The sequence below is a fragment of the Schistocerca cancellata genome, chromosome 12 (assembly GCF_023864275.1).
Source record: "Schistocerca cancellata isolate TAMUIC-IGC-003103 chromosome 12, iqSchCanc2.1, whole genome shotgun sequence".
NCBI classification, from domain to species: Eukaryota; Metazoa; Arthropoda; class Insecta; order Orthoptera; family Acrididae; genus Schistocerca; species Schistocerca cancellata.
This window is the reverse complement of record NC_064637.1, coordinates 43,948,706-43,970,242: the sequence shown is the minus strand read 5'-3', so window position 1 is coordinate 43,970,242 and position 21,537 is coordinate 43,948,706. Positions and strand designations below refer to the sequence as shown.

The 21,537-nt window shown below is 45.2% G+C and overlaps 1 protein-coding gene across 2 annotated transcripts in view; it reads right to left on the bottom strand.

Annotated features, from left to right (window-relative positions):
* LOC126109669 (uncharacterized) overlaps positions 1 to 21,537 on the bottom strand; it is a 359,871-nt gene that overhangs the window by 218,797 nt on the left and 119,537 nt on the right. For both annotated transcript variants that reach the window (XM_049914720.1, XM_049914719.1), the window contains exon 3: positions 12,204 to 12,309. In XM_049914720.1, coding sequence (XP_049770677.1) covers positions 12,204 to 12,263 — 60 coding nt within the window. In that variant the 5' untranslated portion in view covers positions 12,264 to 12,309. The remainder of the gene's footprint in view (positions 1 to 12,203; positions 12,310 to 21,537) is intronic.

Below are 21,537 nucleotides of genomic sequence, written 5' to 3'. Positions count from 1 at the left end.
TCTATGGGCGCCTTGTCACAGTTCGCGCGGCTTCCCCCGTCGGAGATTCGAGTCCTCCCTCGGGCATGGGAGTGTGTGTGTTGTCCTTAGTTTAATTAGTGTGTAAGCTTAGGGACCGATGACCTTAATAGTTTGGTCCCATGGAACCTTACCACAAACTTCCAACTATTTCCGAAATGTAATGTTCATGTGTCTAGCTCCAACCACCATTCCGCCTTCAAAGTCAGTTATTTCCCGTCGCGCGGCCGTAATCACGTCGGATACCTTTTCGCATGAATCACCTGAGTACAAATGACAGGTGCGCCAATGCACTGCCTTTTTATAACTTGTTTACGCGATACTACCGCCATGCGCATTTCGCTATCCCACGCCTTTTCTCACCTCGGTGTATTGCTGCAAACATCGCCGAATCATAACAGCCACTAACGTTACCGCACGTGTGGCTGTAATTCTTATGGCTGCCGCAAACATCGCCGAACCATAGCAGCCACCAACGTTACCGCACGCGTGGCTGCAATTCTTACGGCTGTAATGCTGCCGGGTAACATTGTCGGCAGTATGCAATTTTTATTGTCCGTGTAAACAAATCTTTATGGAGACGTTCAACAGACGCCAGTGGCAGTAGCTACAGTAGATACCAACTGTATCACGGGGAGCTTCACTGTTGAAATTCTTGGAGCCTGTGTTCGATGAAGCGTCGGGCAACGTATTACTGTACTTCCTACCACATGTTCCACAATGCAGGCACGGCCAGGGAGTCACAGAAATTAGAGTTCATGCAGAAGTTTAGGATACTAATTCTACCCTCGTGCTATTCTTGAATGGAACAGGAAACGAAGGATCAGACAGTGCTACTTGAAGTACCCTCCGCCACACACCGTTTGGAGTCTTGCGGAGTATTGATGTAGCTGTATTACTACTGTTTCACAAGCACGCTCGACAGATGGAGTATTGTCGGATTCTTTTGCAAATAGTTTCAAACTCCAAATAACAAGTATTATATCATTGTATTCGTCTTTTCGAGAGCTTTCGGATGCCGCTAAAAAACTAAAGCACTCCATTTTTAAAATATTTGTTTCAGTATCACTATCAATACAAGAGTTAAGACTCTTTATCAAATACCGAAGTTAGTGCCACTTTGTTTAGTATCGTTTGCCGAAAATCTCATTTCGATGGTGGTGGTGGTTAGTGTTTAACGTCCCGTCGACAACGAGGTCATTAGAGACGGAGCGCAAGCTCGGGTTAGGGAAGGATTGGGAAGGAAATCGGCCGTGCCCTTTCAAAGGAACCATCCCGGCATTTGCCTGAAACGATTTAGGGAAATCACGGAAAACCTAAATCAGGATGGCCGGAGACGGGATTGAACCGTCGTCCTCCCGAATGCGAGTCCAGTGTGCTAACCACTGCGCCACCTCGCTCGGTCTCATTTCGATATCTGGAACCTTTTACTAAGTAAAAGACGTGTTAACGTTTTATGTGACACACCCTCTATATATGAGAAGAAGATAGAAACTGCCTATTTCATACTCGAGATGATCCACGGCGACACTGGAAAGCAAGATTGCAAACACAAATGGTTCAAATGGCTCTGAGCACTATGGGACTTAACTTCTGAGGTCATCAGACGCCTAGAACTTAGAACTAATTAAATCTAACTAACCTAAGGACATCACACACATCCATGCCCGAGGCAGGATTCGAACCTGCGACCGTAGCTGTCGCGCGGATCCAGACTGTAGCGCCTAGAACCGCTCGGCCACTCCGGCCGGCCTTGCAAACACACTGTAACCCCTTAAGGTAACATCAAAAAAATACACATGCGTCAGTTAGCCTTCACTGACCGTCTTTCAGCATACATGTGAAAGACAAACATAAAATATAGAATAAAACTACCTGACCACGTACCTGGAAAGTAAAAACACATTACATTTACAAACCACATCATACCACAGACTTACCACTCCACTACCATAAAAACGCTTGTAAGCAGTAATAACAATTCGTACACAGCTAATGCCCACCTACGACGCCCCAAAAAAAATCTTCCACAGTAACTTTAAACATCAAAATTGACATACGCCACCTTTGACACTTGAGCACACAATTTACTGACGTTAAAATCTAGACCTAAAATTTCCGATATAGATTTTGCCTGTGTTGCAGTTGGCACGCAAAGAGCAGAGGCTAAAATGGCTAGATAGGCACAAAACATGCTTAACGTAATATAAGCTGACTTTCAATTAATTACTACTGATTTTTTAAGTTGTTCGAGGCTTGTGGTTTCCAATAAAGTGCAATTTCAGACCATAGATTCACAGATATATCCCTGTTATTACAATTCTCACTCTTACGACGCCACAAAGCACTCCTTTCCTGTGCTGAACTTAAAATTTCTCCCAATCCATGTTTAACGTTCGGGAATGTTCCCCCAGTTCCATCGAAGAAAACAGACTGATCTGAATTCCACATACCATCCTCCGAAGTCTGCACGTTGGGGCGTTGCACAGAGACCGCACACGTGCTGGCGTATTGATTTGGAAAGATCGGTCGCCTTCGACCGATGTCTGTCGTCGGCGGAATCTCCCGATGTCTCCGCCACTGTGACCGCAGCCGTAAGGGGCTTACAAATATACAATAATATTGTGAAACCGTCTATATACTGACCGACTGACAGCACCTCTCGCCTTATTTTCAATACTAGAAGTACTGGCCCCCAGTATTGATAGTCCTCAAAATATCCACAGTATTTTCAACGCATACTGAAAGTCTGAGGTCAAGAACTAACTCTTTGACAATATTCTCCATTCGGATGTTGATAGAGCGTCATGTACCAGAAACGTGGCGTTCTTCATGTACCAGACACATGGCGTTACTGCGCAACTACCTCTTTTCTTTTCTCTCTTTTTTAATTCGCCTTCGTGCATATCTCATATCAAATTCATTTTTCAAGTAGCCTTAACACAAAACAATTTCAATAGGCCTACACTAGGGTAAGTACGAAGGGTAAGAGAAAAGTAGTGAGAGTGATTTTTTTATCTACCAAAGATTTCACTCCTTTTTTAAACAATACTATTATCCCCTTCAAAGTACATGGTGCGGAGCGGAAACTTCCTTATTTAAAAAATCATAAATCGGAAAGTATTAGAGATATCAATGTAATTCTTTTTCTTTACAAAGAGTAACATCTAAAGTTTTGTTCCATTAAGTTTTGAAAACGATATCTTCAAGGTGGCCTCCGTTCTGCTCAATGCATTTAAAGAGTCGAAATCGGAAGTTTCGGTCCACTTTTCCCAACACGTCTCTGTCGCTGTTGGCAATAGCAACACGAATATTGTTCCGTAGCTCCACCGGGGTCTGTCTCAGAGCAGTATGGGACTTAACATCTGAAGTCATCAGTCCCCTAGAACTTAGAACCACTTAAACCTAACTAACCTAAGGACGTCACACACATCCACGCCCGAGGCACGATTCGAACCTACGACCGTAGCGGTCGCGCAGTTCCAGACTGTGGCGCACAGAACCGCTCGGCCACAACGGCCGGCCTGCCAGGGTCTGCGGACGATTGGTATACACCAAGGATTTGGGATAGCCCCATAAGAAAAAGTCGCATGGCGCTAAATCTGTCGAGCGTGCTGGCCGCTGGATGTTTACGTTTAGTTTTGGGGGCGCTTAACTGCGCGGTCATTATCGCCCGTACAAAGTCCCAATTTTTACACAGTCCAATTTTTAACTCAATCCAATCTAGCAACTGTCACGAATAATGATACTGACGACGATGATGAAATGATGAGGACACGGCCGGGAATCGAACCTGGGACCCCGTTATAGACAGACAGCAACGCTACTGTCCACTGGAGATCGTCCCTCAAAGTGATGAGACGATCGGGGACGTGTTCGCGCAACATGGTCATCGAAGTTCGTGCCGTGTGAGATGTGGCGCCATCTTGTTGGAACCAGACCACCCACATCCATTTCTTCAAGTTCTGGAAGAAAGAAACTGTTCAATCATCTGAACGTAACGCTCGGAAGTGACCGTCACTGCCTTATCGCTCTCTGCGAAAAACCGTGGGCCAATAATGCCAACTTTAGATAGTACAAACCAAACAGTCACACTTTCTGTACGCAGGGGCTGTTCATGAAGTTCTCGGGGGTTCGTGCCACTCCGGTACCGCATATTTTGTTTATTCACGCAGCCGGACAAATAAAAATGTGCCTCGTCGCTGAAGAACACTAAGGCGTCATGAGGCAGCTCAACGATCGAGGCTTCGCACGCATTTTTTCGTGAAACAAAACCACGTGGATGAAGTGTGCGCACCACTGACAGTTAATATGGATGAAATTTCAACTCTTCATGAAAAACTCGACTCACTGTGCGTTCAGAAATTGCAAGGGATGCTGCATGTTTGCGTGCAGATCGCTTGGAGGAATTCAAAATCGACATTCTTGCCCTGTCGATGTTTTCAGGCGTTCTAGTGGTTCTTAAAAGGTGCTGGTTTCGTTTTGTGCACACTTCCAGTATCCATAAAGGTGTCTACCCACATAGCAATTGATTTCCCATGAGGAACACGACCTGCAGGCGCGATGTTGAACTGTTTCCTGAATGTACGCTGAGTTCTGATGACCGAACGTCCATTCGTCACAAGCGTCTTCTAACCAAACTGCGTGCCTACGGAGTATCGCCTCAGTTGTGCGACTGGATTCGTGATTTCCAGTCAGAAAGTTCACATTCCGTAGTAAGAAACGGAAAGTCATTGAATAAAACAGAAGTAATATCCGGCGAACCCCAAGGACGTGTTATAGGCCCTCTATTGTTCATGATCTATATTAACGACATAGGAGACAATCTGAGTAGCCGTCTTAGATTGTTTGCAGTTGATGCTGTCATTTACCGTCTTGTAAAGTCGTCAGATGATCAAAACGAATTGCGAAATGATTTAGATAAGATATCTGTATGGTACGAAAAGTGGCAATTGACCATGAATAAAGAAAAGTGTTAAGTTATTCACATGAGTACTACAAGAAATCAACTAAATTTCGATTACGCAAACCTGAAGGTTGTAAATTCAGCTAAAAACTTAGGGATTACAATTTACAAATAACCTAAATTGGAACGATCGCGTAGTTAATGTCGTGGGTAGAGCAAAGACTGCGATCCATTGGCAGAACACTTAGAAGGTGCAACAGGTCTACTAAAGAGACTGCTTACACCATGCTTGTCCGCCCTATTCTGGAGTATTGCTATGCGGTGTGGAGGTGGGACTGACGGATGTCATCGAAAAAGTACAAAAAAGGGCAGCTCGTTTTGTATCATCGCGAAATAGGGGAAACAGTGTCACAGACATGATACGTGAATTGGAGTGGCAATCATTAAAACAAAGGCATTTTTCGTTGCGACGGGACTTTCTCATGAAATTTCAATTACCAGTTTTCTCCTCCGATTGCGGAAACATTCTGCTGACACCCACCTACATAGGAAGAAATGATCATCACGATAAAATAAGAGAAATCTGGACTCGCACAGAAAAAAATGTGCTCGCTTTTCCCGCGCGTCGTTGGAGAGTGTAACGGTAGAAAGGCAGCTTGAAGGTAGTTCACTGAAACCTCTGCCAAGCAGTTTATTGTGAATAGCAGAGTAATCACGTAGATATAGGCCACAACGGCGAACGCGCGCTCCTCTCTTGTCCACTGCATGATTGCTACTAAACTAACCTTAAAAAAAAAAAAAACTTTAAGTGCCTCACTTTTGATCACAATGAAACCCACGCAACAATGAGTAACAGTCGCTGTGTGTCACGCGTTTCAAATAATGAAGTTCCTCCACCCTGTACTTCCTTTCGGCAACTATACACACCGGTGGATTCTTTGTTCCCAGTCTTGTTAGCAGTGCTGCAAGACAAACTGATACGCCCTTTATGTCGGTCACATTTTTCTGAATGTTCTCCAGAGTGCCAAAATGAAGTCGTTTTAAGACATTTTTGAATTTCCGGAAAAGAAAAAAAAGTCACAAGGAGTCAGATTAAGTGACTAGTGGGATTGTGGAATGACAGGAGCGCTTTCTGTGGTCCAAAACTCCATGATGGAAGTGGCCGGGGGTGGAAGATTATGTCATGACACAGCATTCCACTAATCTGCAATGTCCAGTCTCGCTTGATTCACCATTTTCCAAGATTTCCAAGGACAGTTTTATAGAACACTTGGTCGATAGTTTGTCCTGGAGCAACAGATTCTTTACGGACGAAACCACTACTGTCAAAAAAGGAAATCAGCATTTTTTTGATCTTTTATTTACTCATTCGAGGCGACAACTCAGTGTGCCATTCCTGACTTTGGCGCTTTGTCTCAGAACACTACTCAAAAACCCAGGATTCATCATATGTGATCAAAAGACTCAACCATTCGTGGTCATTGGCAATCCAAACTTTCAAAACAGAAATCCAGTAGATCGCAAATCGCAAAAATTTAACGTGTGGATACGTCGCAAGGTGTTCAAAAGTAGCGAGAAAAGACTACACAGAAAGAGACTGCAAATAAAGTTAACAACAAAAATGACATGAGCAACCAAGTACAAAGACATATGGCTGTGTTTCCCTTAAAACCGCAGCAACCCCATTTTTCTTTCCAATCATGACTGGCGCATTGTTTGAACAGACTGCTACACAATTTTCAATTGGTATTTTGTAATACTCCAAGTGTGAAATTAATAGTTTCTCAATATTATGTCCCGTTGAATCACCCACCAAGGCTGGGACAGACAGCGTCGAAGTAACAAGAATGAGATTTTCACTCTGCAGCGGAGTGTGCGCTGATGTGAAACTTCCTGGCAGATTAAAACTGTGTGCCGGACCGAGACTCGAACTTGGAACCTTTGCAGAAGTACTGGCAGGTACTGGCAGAAGTAAAGCTGTGAGGACGGGGCGTGAGTCGTGCTTGGGTAGCTCAGATGGTAGAGCACTTGCCCACGAAAGGCAGAGGTCCCGAGTTCGAGTCTCGGTCCGGCACAGACATCGAAGTAACTATCTTTTCCTCAAAACAGGTGACGACTGAGGGATAAAGCTTAGCATTACTGTCATTGCTCCCATCTGTAGCCAAAGCAAACGGTTCACGTTGCATGCAACTGCTGAGTTCATTTCTGAAGCTGTAGCCACTTCTTTCAAAATATGTGAAGTCTTTGTACGAACACAACCGTATATTTTTGCGATTTCCGAACCAGGGAACTTTTTCTTAAAAAGGGCCTCAGCATGATCAGCATCAGATAACAGAATATTAAGTTCAATAAAAAATGAAATGAGCAACTTCAAGGTCAGCTCCAGGAGTGGTAAAAATGAGTCAATTTTCCTACTGCTATCCTTCATTTCCGTATTGGAAACTTGTTTAACGGATTTAGTATGATTTATTAATTCAGTTCTTCCCCCATGAGCAATTTTTATAACACAGGATACAATGATAATGTTTCACCCTTTTGCGATCGCATAATACACGATGATATCGTTTCTTAGTTGAACTCATCACGAAAACACTAAATCGCACAAAAGGTCGTCACAAAATTGCACGAATACCAGAACATACAGCAAACAACGCATAAAAGCAAGAATAAGCAAAGCTTTCCCGCTAATATGAAGTCGAAGCACAAAGAGTATGCAGCGATAATCTGTGAGATGTGATTATCGATAGAACGTTCGATTGATGATACTTCTGCGAAGTGAGTGAACTGCGGTGGCGCAGACGCTGCAAATCATTGGAGCAGACAGAAGCGGAATAAGACTGAGGCCGCAAAACATGGGGAAGTGGCACAACAAGACAAGGCGCCCCCCCCCTCCCCCCACCCTATCCAAGAAGGGGAAGCGGGCCGCGCCGCCGCGAAGATGACGCCTGCGATAGTTTCCGCGAATCGTCACGGAAAGCCACGGGCGAGGCCGTTGCCTTGACCCTTGCGACTCGCAAAAAAGAGGCGCCGACCCCCATTAGGTAGGGGGCAGATGCAGAAACTCAGACGACCGCCTCTCTGGCCGACGCGGAAACGCAGGCTGCTGGAGAAGTTGTCGAGGAACTGGAGGAGGTGGTACAGCAGCCGGAAAAAGAGGACGGCGAAGAGGCAGCACAAGTCCGCTGTCACTGCTATGGTCCGACAAGAGGCTGCCAAACATGGCAAACACGACCACCTGTCGCTGCCGCACAACCCGCGAGCGGCCAAGCTGGTGTCAGATATGCTAGCGGAGTCGCTGCGAGATGGTACATATCCGTACCTCTACCATACATACCCTTTTACCCCTCCTAATATTCCCAAACCCCCTCTTCCCCACCAACCAATGACTTTGGTTGGGCAGCTGCAAACCTGCACAACGTCATCTCTAAAAAAAGACCTAGCGCTGATTAATTCCCATGCGATCTTCACGTCCCTGGATTGGCAATGCATCATAGATGTGGTGCCAAGAGTCAGGACCAAGAAGAAACATCGCTAGATCTCCTAGCATACACCATTTATTTTATCCTGCCTTGCTCGGGCAAGTCCAGTTTTTCCCTTGTCCCAGTTCACTGCAAATTTAAACGCAGCCAAAACCTCTCAAACATAAGCTAAACGATATCAAAGTTAGCGTAAGGAGGGCTATGCGTGAAGCGTTCAGTGAATTCGAAAGTAAAATTCTATGTACCGACTTGACAGAAAATCCTAGGAAGTTCTGGTCTTACGTTAAATCAGTAAGTGCATCGAAACAGCATATCCGGACACTCTGGTATGATAATGGCATTGAAACAGAGGATGACACACGTAAAGCTGTAATATCCGGACACTCTGGTATGATAATGGCATTGAAACAGAGGATGACACACGTAAAGCTGTAATACTAAACACGATTTTCCAAAGCTGTTTCACAGACGAAGACCGCAGTGCAGTTCCTTCGCTAAATCCTCGCACGATAAGTATCCAAGGAATAGAAAAGCAACTGAAATCACTCAACAGAGGAAAGTCCACTGGACCTGACGGGATACCAATTCGATTCTGCACAGAGTACGCGAAAGAATTTGCCCCCCTTCTAACAGCCGTGTACCGCAAGTCTCTAGAGGAACGGAAGGTTCCAAATGATTGGTAAAGAGCACAGGTGGTTCCAGTTTTCAAGAAGGGTCGTGGAACAGATGCGCAAAACTATAGGCCTATATCTCTGACATCGATCTGTTGTAGAATTTTAGAACATGTTTTTTCCTCGCGTATCATGTCATTTCTGGAAACCCAGAATCTACTCTCTAGGAATCGATTCCGGAAACAACGATCGTGTGAGACCCAACTCGCTTTATTTGTTCATGAGACCCAGAAAATATTAGATACAGGCTCCCAGGTAGATACTATTTTCCTTGACTTCCGGAAGGCGTTCGATACAGTTCCGCACTGTCGCCTGATAAAGAAAGTAAGAGCCTACGGAATATCAGACCAGCTGTGTGGCTGGATTGAAGAGTTTTTAGCAAACAGAACACAGCATGTTGTTATCAATGGAGAGACGTCTACAGACGTTAAAGTAACCTCTGGCGTGCCACAGGGGAGTGTTATGGGACCATTGGTTTTCTCAATATATATAAATGGCCTAGTAGATAGTGTCGGAAGCTCCATGCGGCTTTTCGCGGATGATGCTGTAGTATACGGAGAAGTTGCAGCATTAGAAAATTGCAGCGAAATGCAGGAAGATCTGCAGCGGATAGGCACTTGGTGCAGGAAGTGGCAACTGACCCTTAACATAGACAAATGTAATGTACTGCAAATACATAGAAAGAAGGATCCTTTATTGTGTGATTTTATGATAGCGGAACAAACACTGGTAGCAGTTACTTCTGTAAAATATCTGGGAGTATGCGTGCGGAACGATTTGAAGTGGAATGATCATATCAAATTAATTGTTGGTAAGGCGGGTACCAGGTTGAGATTCATTGGGAGAGTCCTTAGAAAATGTAGCTCCGTCAACAAAGGAGGTGGCTTACAAAACACTGGTTCGACCTATACTTGAGTATTTCTCATCAGTGTGGGATCCGTACCAGATCGGGTTGACGGAGGAGATAGAGAAGATCCAAAGAACAGCGGCGCGTTTCGTCACAGGGTTATTTGGTAACCGTGATAGCGTTACGGAGATGTTTAACAAACTCAAGTGGCGGACTCTGCAAGAGAGGCGCTCTGCATCGCGGTGTAGCTTGCTCGCCAGGTTTCGAGAGGGTGCGTTTCTGGATGAGGTATCGAATATATTGCTTCCCCTACTTATACCTCCCGAGGAGATCACGAATGTAAAATTAGAGAGATTCGAGTGCGCACGGAGGCTTTCCGGCAGTCGTTCTTCCCGCGAACCATACGCGACTGGAACAGGAAAGAGAGGTAATGACAGTGGCACGTAAAGTGCCCTCCGCCACACACCGTTGGGTGGCTTGCGGAGTATAAATGTAGATGTACAACTTCCAACCCATTATTTTGGAGTAACCTCTGTGAGGCTGTCATTCACAGAGATCAAGAGAGAGACAATATCCCTACTCAGATCGCGTGGCTACCCCGCGCGGCTAAAGGGAGCGAAAGTTACATAAAAAACTGTAGTAACTAAATGCTGTATAGCGTAGCCCGATGTCTACGTTCGTCGATGCAAACAGCTGCTCCATTCGGAATTTGCCACAGTTTCCGAGGATGTGGGTAACTTGGGACCTAACAGCGCGAAATACCAGCCACCTTCAAGAAGCAATGAGAGAGCAATGTGATTGGCTACCTACAGACAACTTAACGATTCGTCATCTCCACTTCCTAATGTTCGTCACAGGAAACCGTTAACAACAGCAGTATGAAATGGAAGAGCCGAATGTACCCTTAAGTACACTTTTGCCTTCTCTTTATGTCGCTTACCACTTGTTTCCCCCGTGGTAAAGGCTTTTTTAAAGCGAAAAGTTTCAGAGCCCACTTTAAATTGCAGGTCCCCCCGTAAAGGTATGGTAAGTCACTTCAAAGGCTCAGACAAGGGGAAGGAAAATCACTTCCAATAGGGTCGTTTCTACTTATTAATTAAATGGCTCGCATCTATGATATGAACAAAAATTGCTGGCAGGCATAATAGTCCTATGCAATAGTTGATCAAAAAGAAACAGTTACGTACGAGGTACAAGATGATATAATGTCTAGTCACTGCTCACATGCCAGTGCACTGTGTAAATGTTGCATTTTCAAAGCCTACTTCTTCAACAGATCCAAAATAGTTTAGATGGTAGTCAAGAGAATAACACCTTCACAATTCACGGAGAGCACGATAGAACGCTTATCAATCAAAAATTCATCTTTTTTGATGAAAGAAGAGGCGCTGCAACTATTAAATCCACTGTTCAAGTGTCACAATTAACTATTTGAAGTTTCCCGTATGAATTCATACCTGTAACATCAAATTATATAGGTCTTCATTCAATAAGGGGCTAGGAAGACACTAATTCAATAAAAGATAGTTGCTGTATTAGTCGGGGAGAAGGAGTGTCTAGTTTTCGTGGAGCGTCCTTGTTGCAATTACATGTAATTTGAAATACGAGGGCTATTCGGAAAGTAAGGAACTATAGGCGCAAAATGGAAACCACAGTGAAAATCAAAACTGTTTTATTTACAACAGTTAGCTACACCTTCCAGCTACATCTCTACACAGTCGTCGCTCAGACATATGTCGTAGCGTTGTACCAACTTTTCAATTCCCTCGTTATAGAAAACAGCTGCGAGTGCTTTTTCGACAATTTTCTACTCTGGACTGCAGTTCATTTCCTGTGTCAAAATATTGTCTTCATAGCCATCTGTTCAGGCGAGCTGAACCTCAGTTGTAGCCAATTACGTGCCGTATTGTGGGTGATCAAACACTTCCCATCGAAAACGCGGCAGGAGCATCTTCATTGCCCCTGCAGAGTGCAGCTGAGAATTGACGTGTAGAACGAACCGCATGACAGTTATGTGGATTGCATAGCTTCAGGCGAAATTTTTCGCCAGGCCCTCATACTTGGCGGGAGACGCTAATTTCTAGCCATCCTTACGTTCTCACAGTGAGCTCAGAACTAAAAAGAGCGACATGATGCGATCGATGGGCGTACTGGAGAAAGTGCCCAATGCATCTGTGCAAAGCTTCATCAGATTTTCACTTTATTTTCCATTTCGCGACAGGTCGTTCCTTACTTTCCGAATAACCCTCGTAGAAAATTAAATATGTTTACTAAGAGCTTACCTTTTCCCCCATATCGGTCGAATCTAGCCTATCAGGCCGCATCTTCTTTGATCCCGGCATCTTTAATACCAGGAGTGTATCCAGCAGAATACTGCAGCAATCATATCTACAAAGAAAAAGAAAGATCTCTAAATAAAGATAAAACGAAATTCTTATTACACAGCCAATAGCAAATTGACATAAGAAAAAAAAAGTAATATTTGTTTTCAAGATAGGAGTTCATATGACTATTAGTGGTTCAAATTTCAAATGGCTCTGAGCAGTATGGGACTTAACATCTGAGGTCATCAGTCGCCTAGAACTTAGAACTAGTTAAACCTAACTAACCTAAGGACAGCACACACACCCATACCCGAGGCACGACTCGAACCTGCGACCGTAGCGGTCGCGCGGTTCCAGACTGTAGCGCGTAGAACCGCTCGGCCACTCCGCTCGGCCACTCCGGTCGGCCGACTATTAGTGTTTAAATATTTTGTATAGAGGAAGCACAACACACTGGATGCAACTAATATCTTGAATTCGTTGTGACATGGAATTAAACAGCCTCGGAGTTTCTTGCCGTGTCTGACACACATCCTGCGTCAGCACATGAAGGTTGGGGGGGGGGGGGGGTACAGGCTGGTATGAACTTGTGTGTCTTCCCACCGCCTACCTGGCATCGTCATTCTTCTAACAGTGGTTGTCAAATTGCGGCTCGCAAGCCTAATGCGGCCCAAATGAAACATTCGTCCGGTCCTAGTGCCGTGTGGCGAGTAAAAATATAAACTTTAAATTTATCATTCACTATTATAAGTTGAAATGTTTGGTAGTGCTGTGCGATTTTTTGGATACCACAGCCTTTTACAAAGGCCTGAAAATTATTTGTGCGAACAGCCAAAATGTTATGAGAACTTGCTAGTCAATAATCTTCAGTCCACAAATCAGCTCGCTGAAACTGAAATTAAATATACTTATATGGATATGGTGTCTGTTCTTTCGGACATGACCTGGAGCCGTCTACAACGAAATTAGAATTATATTAATACCTTCAGCTGCTAACGGGCGTTGATATATATCAACGGGGACAGGTGAAAATGTGTGCTCCGACCGGGACTCGAACCCGGGATCTCCTGCTTACATGGCAGACGCTCTATCCATCCGAGCAACCGAGGGCACAGAGGACAGCGCGACTGCAGGGACTATCTCGCGCACGCCTCCCGCGAGACCCACATTCTCACCTTGTATGTCCACACACTACATTCGTAGCGTCCCACCCCAACACAATCATTACTCGTAGAAGACATTCTTACCAAGTCCTGTAAGAGTTCGGGCAATATGTGTGCATCCGCACAGAAGAAGGTCATGGCGGGTGTTGCCAGAACTATATATTTATATGGATATGGTGTCTGTTCTTTCCTCTGTGCCCTCGGTGGCTCAGATGGATGGGACCCTCCAAAGTATACAATGACTGTAAATAAACAGATTACTAGACTAATAGGTGTAAAATAAAGCGTAGGGCTATAAACAAGGAGATGCTGAATGAAATCTGTTTGGCTGTCGAAAGAGTAATGCGTGATGCTTTCAGTGACTACCGCAGCAAAATATTGTCAAGTGATGTTTCACAACACCCAAAAAAATTATGGTCTTATGCGATGGCACCAAAGTTAGTTTCCAGTGCCTAGCGAATGACACAGCAAATGAAACTGAGGGTGGCAAAGGAAAAGCTGAAATGTATAACTCCACTTTCAACTGCTGCTTTTCAAAGGAAAAACTAGGAGAAGTGCCCCACTTTAATCCCCATACCACTGAAAAGGTCAATGGAATAAGTATTAGCGTCAGCAGTGTTGAGAAACGGTGAAATCGTGAAAACTGAACGAAACTCCAGTGTCTGATGAAATCCCTATCAGATTTTATAGTGAATTTTTTTCCGAATTAACCCCTCTTCTAATTATGATCTATGATACGAGGGTGAGTCAAAATGAAAACCTTAAATATTTTTTTAAATATTATTTATTGTGCAGAAGTGGTACAAAGCTGTATCACTTTTCAACATAATCTCCTCCACGCTCAATGCAAGTCCTCCAGCGCTTACAAAGGGCATAAATTCCTTTAGAAAAAAATTCTTTTGGTAGTCCGCGCAACCACTCATGCACCGCGTGCCGTACCTCTTCATCAGAAAGGAACTTCTCTCCTCCCATTGGGTCTTTGGGTGCTCCAGACATGTGGAAATCACTTGGGGCAAGGTCTGGTGAGTATGGTGGATGAGGAAGACACTTAAAATGCAAGTCTGTGATTGTTGCAACTGTTGTACGGACAGTGTGGGGCCTTGCATTGTCATGTTGCAAAAGGACACCTGCTGACAGCAATCCACGTCGCTTTGATTTGATTGCAGGCCGCAGATGATTTTTTTAGGAGATCTGTGTATGATTCACTGGTGACAGTGGTCCCTCTAGGCATGTAATGCTCCAAAATGATGCCTTTTTCGTCTCAAAAGAGAGTCAAGCATAACCTTCCCTGCTGATGGTTCTGTTCGAAACTTCTTTGGTGTTGGCGATGAGGAATGGCGCCATTCCTTGCTCGCTTTCTTCATTTCCGGTTGGTGGAAGTGAACCCAGGTGTCGTACCCAGTAACGATTCTTGTAAGGAAGCCATCACCTTCTCGTTCAAAGCGCCGAAGAAGTTCTTGACAAGCATCAACACGTCGTTCTCTCATTCCAGGAGTCAGCTGCCGTGACACCTTGCAGACACTTTGTGAAACTGGAGTACATAATTGACAATGTGGTGTGCTGACCCATGACTAATCTGTAAACATGCTGCAATCTCATTCAGTGCCACTCAGCGGTTTTCCTTCACTATGGCTTCAACTGCAGCAATGTTCTGTGGAGTCACAACAACTTTCTACTCCATTCGTAGACTTGCTGCTGTGACAAACTTGCATCACCGTACTGAACCTTCATTCGTCGATGAATTTCAATAGGTTTCAGACCTTCACTACGCAAAAACCGAATAACAGAACGTTGTTCTTCCCTGGTGCAAGTCGCAAGTGGGGCGGCCATCTTTATACTGATACTGGGACGGTATGTGTGCATCTGCACTACGCTGCCACCTACAGGCCATTCTGCACGCAGCTTGTGGCACTCTTACCAACTTACATGATAACGGCGCGAAATTTCGGTTTGTTATTACAAATTTAAGGTTTTCATTTGACTCATCCTCGTAGATTCCTCGGAAAAACAGCACAAGACACACCGATCTACAAGAAGGGTAGTAGAAGTGATCCACGAAACTACCGTCCAACATCCTTGACATCGATTTGTTGGAGAATCTTAGAACATACTCTGAGCTCACACATAATGAGGTATCTTGGACAGAATGACTCCATCAATGTCAACCAGCATGGATTTCGAAAACATTTATCATGTGAAACCCGACTCGCTCTTTTCTCACATGACATCCTGAAAGCTATGAATCGAGGAAGTCATATAGATACAGTATTTCTTGATTTCCGAAAAGCATTTGACTGAGTACCACGCCTACGCTTATTGTCAAAAGAACGATCACACGTGGTATCAAGCGAAATTTGTGACTGGACTCAGGACTTTTAGGTAGGGAGGACGCAACGTGTTATCTCATCGTCATATGTAGAACTGACTTCAGGTATGCCCCAAGGAAGTGTGTAGGGACCTTTGCTGTTAATATCGTATATCAATGATCTTGCAGAAAATATGAATAGTAAGCTTAGACTTTATGCAGATATTGCAGTTATTTACACTAAAGAGCCAAAGAAACTGCTACACCTGCCTAATAACGTGTAGGGCCCCCGCGAGCACGCAGAAGTGCCGCAACACCACGTGACTTGGGCTCGACTAATGTCTAAAGTAGAGCTGGACGGAACTGACACCGTGAATCCCGCAGGGCTGTCCGTAAAGAGTACGAGGGGGTGGAGATCTCTTCTGAACAGCACGTTGCAAGGCATCCCAGATACGCTCAATAATGTACATGTCTGGGGAGTTTGGTGGCCAGTGGAAGTATTTAAACTCAGAAGAGTGTTCCTGGAGCCACTCTGTAGCAATTCTGGACGTGTGGAGTGTCGCATTGTCCTGCTGGAATTGGCCAAGTCCATCGGAAAATAGTCGTACGGAAACATCCCCAATTCATCGCTACCTCGGAGTAGCTGCGTCCCATCGCTCGTGCACCGATTATAACACCACGTTCAGACTCACTCAAATCTTGATAACCTGCCGTTTTAGCATCAGTAAGCGATCTAACAACTTCACCTGACACTTGTCTTACATAGGCGTTGCCGATCGCAGCACCGTATTCTGCCTGTTTACGTATTTCTATACTTTGAATACGCATTTCGTTGACGCTTCAGTGTACAACCGAGGCCTTCTAAAGCTGACATCAGTGCATCGTTGGCTGAAATGGTTTATGGCAGTGGTTCCCAACTTGGGGTAATTACCTCCTTAGAGGTAAAATGAAGTTTTCTGAATAATAAAAACTAAACGATTCGGTTCACTTTCAGTACGAAACTAAATTATCTTGAAAAGGTCATTACTACTACCACAATTTTGAAAGACTGCAATTTTCATTATATAAGTTATCAATAATTCTTTTTCTCAATTAGCAGCATTAATGCGGCGGAGGTTACATGTCCCTCACATAGTTCACTCAGCACACACGTGCGTTGTGCTTTGCCCCGTACATCGCTGATGATAAGTGAGACATACAAGGTGTGTCCCATAAGTAATGCGACCAAATTCATAAAAAATCATTTATTGAATATATTCGTACAAATAATAAAAAAAATTCAAAATAGCACCCTCTTGCTTCGATACACTTTTGGAGGTGGTGTTTCCATGCCTGTAAGGCATGCTGGAATGCCTTTTCCGGAATGTCCTTTAGAGCTGATGTAACATGCGCCTGGATGCTTTCAATCGTGTCCCAGTGTTTTCCTTTGATGACTCCTTTTAACCGAGGAAACAAACAAAAAGTCAGCAGGAGCCAGGTCAGGACTGTAGGGAGGCTGGGGAACCAATGGAGTCTTGGTCCCGGCCAGGAGGTCTTTGACAATGAAGGCGCTGTGACTCGGCGCGTTGTCGTGCTGAACTTTCCACGTGTCCTCGATGTCGCTTCGGCAGCGCGAGACCCTCCTTTTCAGTCTTTTGAGCACTTCCAAGTAGAAAGCTGAGTTCACTGTAGTCCCGGTAGGTACGAATTCGTGGTGGACAATGCCTCTGACGTCAGAGAAAACAACAAGCATGGTTTTGATCCTGGACTTGCTCATGCGTGCCTTCTTGGGACGGGGCGACGGTGGGGTGTGCCACTCTGAACTCTGCCTTTTTGTCTCAAGGTGGTACTCAAAAATCCACGACTCATCACCAGTGACAAGTCAGTTTAAAAAATGAGGATCATTTTCACACATTTCCAATATTTCTCGGCACCGAAGCACTCGCATGTGTTTGTTTCGTCGGTCAACACTTTTGGGACGAGTTTGGCACACACCTTTCTCATGTTCAAATCTTCGGTCACAATGTGGAAAACGGTTGTTTTTGACATGTTTAGTGCTATCTATTGAAGGTTTGGCCGTCTAGTTCAAACAATCGCGCACACGCGTCACATTTTCGTGCGGCTGATGGCCGTCCACTGCGAGGTTCGTCGGTGATCTCCTCTCGGGCCTCCGTGAACGACTTGTGCCATCGGAAAACTTGTGATTTGGACAAGCAGTCAGTCCCAAAGGCAAGCCGAAGTAATGGAAACGTTTCGGTGGCGGAGTTCCCAAGTTTAACGCAAAATTTGATAGCGTACCGTTGCTGTACAGGATGATCCATTGTGCCGTGTTACATAAACTCAAAACGGGGTTGACGGAAACGCACGTCCTGACTCTCCAGCAGCTCGCAGCAGAATGAGACAAAGAGCGTTTTGAAGCTAACACCCCCCTCCACTTAGCCCAGCTGGTTACAACACGCTGTGGTATACCGTTGAGTCAGAAGAAATTGATCGCATTACTTATGGAACGCACTCTGTATACGTATTAATTGCCAGTTCAAAAGTAGGAAATGCAGCAATAAGTGATTTTCGAACACTAAATATAGTGCACACATTTTAACTTGTTTGTTTTTAAATGGGGTTGCAGTGTGCAAGTCAAGCAAGAGCTGCAATGGAGAGGAGCAATGCAGGAGAAGTATGTTTCTTAACATGTGTCTGTACTCACTGTGGATAGTTAGCCGTCTTATCTGAGAAAGAGTTGTGGGTTGCACCTGCGATGCTCCACGAATTCCTTCGTCATTCAAAACACGCACCCCCCGCCCCACACACACACACACACACACACAAAAACTAAATAATATTCGTCTTTCATCATTTTAAAGTAAGGAAAGTCTTTCATTCTACAGTATGGTCAGGTGCTAAGACTGGTGATAATATGGGGGAGAAGGGGGGGGGGGGAGGGACGAACGGCAGGGGTAAAGACGGGAATAGTAGCTAATGTCTAATTGCGCTCGAAGGTAATGGTCTAACAAAGATTGGAAACCACTGGTTTATGGGGACTCACTGAGGATTCCGCCAAACTACCTCTCAACCTGAACTACTACCTGACCAGACGAAGCTGTATCTCCTGGTACAGCAAATTCAGGAACATGACGCAATATACGATGGCCACCTGCTTCGAGCCATGGCGAATATCCGAATTTTGTGTACAAACCAATGGCGGACTGCTCTCATGTCATGACCTGCACTGATTTAGTTCGAGTGCCGTTTCAGCTTCGATACACACAGACCATTGCAAGTGTTGCAAGGTGGGGGCGTATTGCAAAATGACATACACAACTGGCCATTAAAATTGCTACACCACGAAGGTGACGCGCTACAGAGGTGAAGTTTAACCGACAGGAAGAAGATGCTGTGATATGCAAATGATTAGCTTTTCAGAGCATTCACACAAGGTTGGCGCCGCTGGCGACACCTACAACGCACTGACATGAGCAAAGTTTCCAACCGATTTCTCGTACACAAACAGCAGTTGACCGGTGTTCCTGGTGAAACGTTGTTCTCATGCCTCGTGTAAGGAGGAGAAATGCGTACCATCACGTTTCAGACTTTGATAAAGGTCGGATTGTAGCCTATCGCGATTGCGGTTTATCGTATCGTGACACTGCTGCTCGCGTTGGTCGAGATCCAATGACTGTTAGCAGAATATGGAATCGGTGGGCTCAGGAGGGTAATACGGAATGCCGTGCTGGATCCCAACGGCCGCGTATCACTAGCAGTCGAGAAGACAGGCGTCTTTTCCGTATGGCTGTAATGGATCGTGCAGCCACGTCTCGATCCCTGAGTCAACAGATGGGGACGTTTGAAAGACAACAACCATCTGCACGAACAGTTCGACGACGTTTGCAGCAGCATGGACTATCAGCTCGGAGACCGTGGCTGCGGTTACGCTTTGACGTTGAATCACAGACAGGAGCGCCTGCGATGGTGTACTCGACGACGTACCTCGGTGCACCAATGGCAAAACGTCATTTTTTCGAATGAATCCTGGTTCTGTTTACAGCATCATGATGGTCGCATCCGTGTTTGGCGACATCGCGGTGAACGTACATCGTAAGTGTGTATTCGTCATCGCCATACTGGCGTATCACCCGACGCGATGGTACTGGGTGCCATTGGTTACACGTCTCGGTCACCTCTTGTTCGCATTGACGGCAGTTTGAACAGTGGACGTTACATTTCAGATGTGTTACGACCCGTCGCTCTACCCTTCATTCAATCCCTGCGAAACCCTACATTTCAGCAGGATCATGCACGGCCGCAAGTTGCAGGTCCTGTACGGGCCTTTCTGGATACAGAAAATGTTCGACTGCTGCCATGGTCGGCACATTCTCCAGATCTCTCACCAAGTGAAAACGTCTGGTCAATGGTGGCCGAGCAACTGGCTCGTCACAATACGCCAGTCACTACTCTTGATGAACTGTGGTATCGTGTTGAAGCTGCATGGGCAGCTGTACCTGTACACGCCATCCAAGCTCTGTCTGACTCAATGCCCAGGCGTATCAAGGCTGTTATTACGACCAGAGGTGGTTTTTGTGGGTACTGATTTCGCAGGATGTATGCACCCGAATTGCGTGAAAATGTAACCACATGTCAGTTCTAGTACAATATATTTGCCCAATGTATACCCATTTATCATTTGCATTTCCACTTGGTGTAGCAATTTTAATGGCCAGTAGAGTATATTAGGTCCATTGTGCTGCCACCTACTGCCAGGTACTCCATATCAGCGACCTCAGTAGTCATTAGACATCGTGAGAGAGCAGAATGGGCGCTTCGCGGAACTCATGGACTTCGAACGTGTTCAAGTGATCGGGTGTCACTTGTGTCATACGTCTGTACGCGAGATTTCCACACTCCTAAACATCCCTAGGTCCACTGTTTCTGATGCCATAGTGAAGTGGAAACGTGAAGGGACACGTACAGCACAAAAGCGTACTGGCCGACCTTGTCTGTTGACTGACAGAGACCGCAGACAGTTGGAGAGGGTCGTAATGTGTAATAGGCAGACATCTATCCAGGCCATCACACAGGAATTTTAAAAAAAATGTTCGAATGTGTGTGAAATCTTATGGGACTTAATTGCTAAGGGCCGTGCGGTTCTGGCGCTGCAGTCCGGAACCGCGGGACTGGTACGGTCGCAGGTTCGAATCCTGCCTCGGGCATGGGTGTGTGTGATGTCCTTAGGTTAGTTAGGTTTAAGTAGTTCTAAGTTCTAGGGGACTTATGACCTAATATGTTGAGTCCCATAGTGCTCAGAGTCATTTGAACCATTTTTTAACTGCTAAGGTCATCAGTCCCTAAGCTTACAAACTACTTAACCTAAATTATCCTAAGGACAAACACACACACCCAGGCCCGAGGGAGGACTCGAACGCGTGCCGGTACCATAGGAATTCCAAACTGCATCAGGATCTACTGCAAGTATTATGACAATTAGGCGGGAGGTGAGAAAACTTGGATTTGGTGGTCGACACATCACGCCGGTAAATGCCAAACGACGCCTCGCTTGGTGTAAGGAGCGTGAACATTGAACGACTGAACAGTGGAAAACCGGTGTGTGGAGTGACGAATCACGGTACACAATGTGGCGATGCGACGGCAGGGTGTGGGTATGGCGAACGCCCGTTGAACGTCATCTGCCACAGTGTGTAGTGGCTACAGTAAAATTCGGAGGCGTTGGTGTTATGGTGTGGTCGTGTTTTTCATATAGTGGGTTTGCACCCCTTGTTGTTTTGCGTGGCACTATCACAGCACAGGCCTACATTAATGTTTTAAGCACCTTGTTGCTTCCCACTGTTGAAGA